At 45.6% G+C, this 3526-nt stretch overlaps 1 protein-coding gene across 2 annotated transcripts in view; it reads left to right on the forward strand.

Annotated features, from left to right (window-relative positions):
* The first annotated feature begins 1666 nt into the window (after positions 1–1666).
* KCTD7 (potassium channel tetramerization domain containing 7) overlaps positions 1667–3526 on the forward strand; it is an 8890-nt gene continuing 7030 nt past the window's right edge. For both annotated transcript variants that reach the window (XM_031060656.1, XM_031060658.1), the window contains exon 1: positions 1667–1894. In XM_031060656.1, the coding sequence (XP_030916516.1) occupies positions 1875–1894 (20 nt within the window). In that variant the 5' untranslated portion in view covers positions 1667–1874. The remainder of the gene's footprint in view (positions 1895–3526) is intronic.

The following is a 3526-nucleotide window of genomic DNA, read 5'->3' on the forward strand; positions in this document are numbered from 1 at the left end:
GGGGGGGCGGGGGGGCGGGGGGGGTGAGGGGGGCGGGGGGCCCGCGGCTGGGGCAGCCCCTCGCGAGCAGTGGTGCCGGTCAGGCTGTGTCACCCTGGCGAGGTGAGAGTTAGTTTTTAATTAGTTATGAATGAATTATTGGTTATTTGCCTGAGTGTTGGCGTGCCCGCCGCCTGGTTTGTGCTGCCCCTGTGGTGATGCCTGTGCTCCTACAGCTGTCAGACGGCTCCGAGCTCTGAGAGCTGTGGGATTCTGTGAGGGGCAGTGGCAGCCCCGGTGTCCTGAGAGCTGTGGGATTCCATAAGGGGCAGTGCCAGCCTCGGTGTCCTCAAAGCTGTGGGATTCCATAAGGGGCAGTGCCAGCCCCGGTGTCCTCAGAGCTCTGGGATTCCGTGAGGGGCAGTGCCAGCAGCAGCGAGCGCAGCCCCGCTGTCCTTCAGCCATGGTCACTCCAGCCCCCAGCCAGGTGTCCCTGCTGTCCTGCAGGGTCACTGGGATGGACAGTTCCATTCTGCCCATCCACACACCCTGTCTTTGCTCTCAGCTGCACAAGTTGAGTTACACAGCCCTTTCATCATACTCTGTGGTGTTGTTTGTGACTAGAGATGCTGGGATTTTACAGTCCAGGATTCTCCAGGCCAATGTATAACACAATTTATTGCCCTTTTCCAGGATGTTTCTTTGACACAGATTCATTGGAATTTACTGGATGTTGTGTCTTTTCCCTCTGTGCTCACACAAACCCTACAATCATCTGTGTCTCTTGAAGTTGGTGAAGTTTCCTAAATCAGGTCTCATTTACCCCAGTTTCTCTTTAAAAAGGGGGGAGCCTTCTAACAATCCAGTTGGTATCTCCCCATAAAAGCACATCCCAAAGAGTTACCTTTGAACAGGAGTTTGTGTGGGACTCCTGTGATGTTCATCAGAACCTTGATAGAAAAGCCTTTAACTGTATAACCAGTATGTCATTTTCTGTTGGTATATAACTTTATTGGGTTTGTAACTTTGCCAACACTGGTGCAGAAGATATTTAAGAAAATACCTCAGAAGGTATTTAAGAAAAAGTTGTTTAAACCAATATGGGTAAGTTGAGAGAACAGCAGAGCCTTGAAAAGCTTTTATAAATCTCAGCATCAAGCCCAATTCAAGGGTGCTGTCATTCTCTGGGGAATGAAGGCAAACTGGCAGGGCCAGCTCATTTACTGAGCTGTCCCCAGCAAAGCTCCAGGAAGCAATCCCTGCTTTTAAATGACAGGTGGAAGGACTGGAAGGGGGCATTTCTGGTAGAGTTGGATGTTGCTGTTGTGATATTTGATTTAATGATAGTTTGATTTATTGGTGGTGTTTTCTGTTGATCTAGACCTATATGTATTTGAAAGTGAAATGGAGGCATTTGCTTAGTTTAAATAAATAAATTCTGTAAATTTAATGAGAGATTTAACAAGGGAATATTTCTACATGTAGTTAAAAATAATTATTGTAGGTGCTTTGAGTGCAAAGAAAAGGATCAGCCCAGGTTTGGATGGGACTTGGAGCAACCTGGTCTGTGGCCATGGCAGGGATGTGGAAGTGAATGATCCTTGAGGTCCCCAGACTATTCTGGGGTTCAGATGGGTGTGTTTTCTTCATGAAATGCAGAGATTAACTTGTGGTTTTCTTTCAGGAGGACTCTGCTCCTGTCAGCACAGCTGTTTTACTGCTCCCTGAGTGAACAGGTGAAGCCAACCCAGAGAGGGACTTCACTCCCCTTTTAATGAACATCAGAAAACAGGTTCAACTTGTCACTCATTGATCTTTTTATTGCCACTCCTTGTTCTCCGAATCCTGCTCTCATCATGGCCTAAACCTCATTATTGAGGGGTTGTTCTGTGTGGATGTTCCAATGGCACAGAAGGTTGGTATCCTGAGCACAACACAATTAATGCTGTCTGATGGCTTTTTTTCTTAAACCTTGGAGGAGATTATGAAAGAGGGAGAAAAATCTCTTTTCCTCAGGCCTTTAGCTCTGTTAGGAAAGAGGCCCTTTTTGGTGCAGTGCCAAATGGATGAACTTACCCCAAAAACCCATCCTGTGGTCAATGATGCTGATACAGTTAATGGAGTGAATGTTGTTTATTCATACTAAACTCCATTTAGTGAAATCTATGGGACATCCTTGAAAAATGCAGACCAAGAACACATTTTTGGTCAATCTTTTGTTCTTTTGAGTACTGTAAAGAGAGCTAGAAATAGCAGCCAAAGCACTGGTGTCAAGTGGCAGCTTTATAAATAATACTTCCACAGTAAATACAAGCTCAGTCTGAATTTTTGACTGCATCTTATAAATGCTGATCTGCAAACTTTTTCTGGCTGATAATTTGTTTACCTCCTTAAAGGAATCCATAACAAAAGAGTCTTTCATTTATATTTTGTCTGTTCTTTATCTGTGAGGCACAGTTGAGTTGTTTGGATAACTGATGATGTCAGAATAAAATTTGTTTTAGGACAAATATTAAAATTGTTAATAGGGTGTGGCCCTTCAGAAGCTCTTCCATCCTTATTTATCTGCCTGTGCATTGGGCTGGGGTGGAAAAATGATTCTGAACTGTAGAGAAGAGAAATGAAATCCCTCTCTGGGCTGAGCCAACCCTCTTAATGATGTTTGGAACTTCACAGTAGCTACTTATCTGTGTTTATTAGGGTGTTAAACAGGATCTAGGATTCATCTCCAAATTTTGTGGACACTCCCACAGAATGTGGAGATTTTCAGGAGATGTGGAGATGATCAGGTCTCCATGAAGCACCTGTTTTGCTCAGGAGCATCCCAGCTCTGTCTGGGTTCCCTCTGAACTCAATATTTCCTTTAAGAGCTGAGATCCAACAGTGTGCACAATGACTGTTAGCAGCATTATTAAGGCAGATTTTTAAAATTTTATGTCATTTTTTATTCCTGATTTTGAGGGGAAGCATCCTTGAGTTAATAAATAAATATTCCAGATGTGCTTGTGCAAATAATCCTCCTCTTTCTGTATTTTATAGTGATTTGAGAGAAGGTTTGGAGGTGGAGAAAGCCTCTGGTGGTGGAATGTCTTTGTTAGGGAGTAGCGATGCTGCTGGAGAACAGGGATTTTACATAACGCAGTGTAAGGAGAGCAGCGGGCTTCTCTTTCAATTATTATTTTTATCGTGCACTCTGTCAGTGCATCCCATTCTCCCGCTGAGGATGGACTGAGAAGCCTTGGAGGAGTTAAATCCAGTTGATAATTAGCAGCGTGCTAAGGAGAGTTAAATATTCGTGTCTCACATGCGCGTCCGTGTGTGCTGTGAGAGTTAAATATTCGTGTCTCACATCCCGTGTGTGCTGTGCTGTGCTGTGCTGTGATGCAGCGGGCAGGGAAACGCCTGCTTTCCCCGGCTGCTGAGAGATCCCGCTTTTCCCATTTCCCAGGGAATTCCAGAGCCCTCCCCGTGCCCGTCCCCGCTGCCGGCGAGCGGCTGAAGGTGACAGACGGAGCCGGGCGTCGCCAATGCGGGACGGGGGCGGCCC

The sequence above is a fragment of the Geospiza fortis genome, unplaced genomic scaffold, assembly GCF_000277835.1.
Source record: "Geospiza fortis unplaced genomic scaffold, GeoFor_1.0 scaffold425, whole genome shotgun sequence".
Classification (NCBI taxonomy): Eukaryota; Metazoa; Chordata; class Aves; order Passeriformes; family Thraupidae; genus Geospiza; species Geospiza fortis.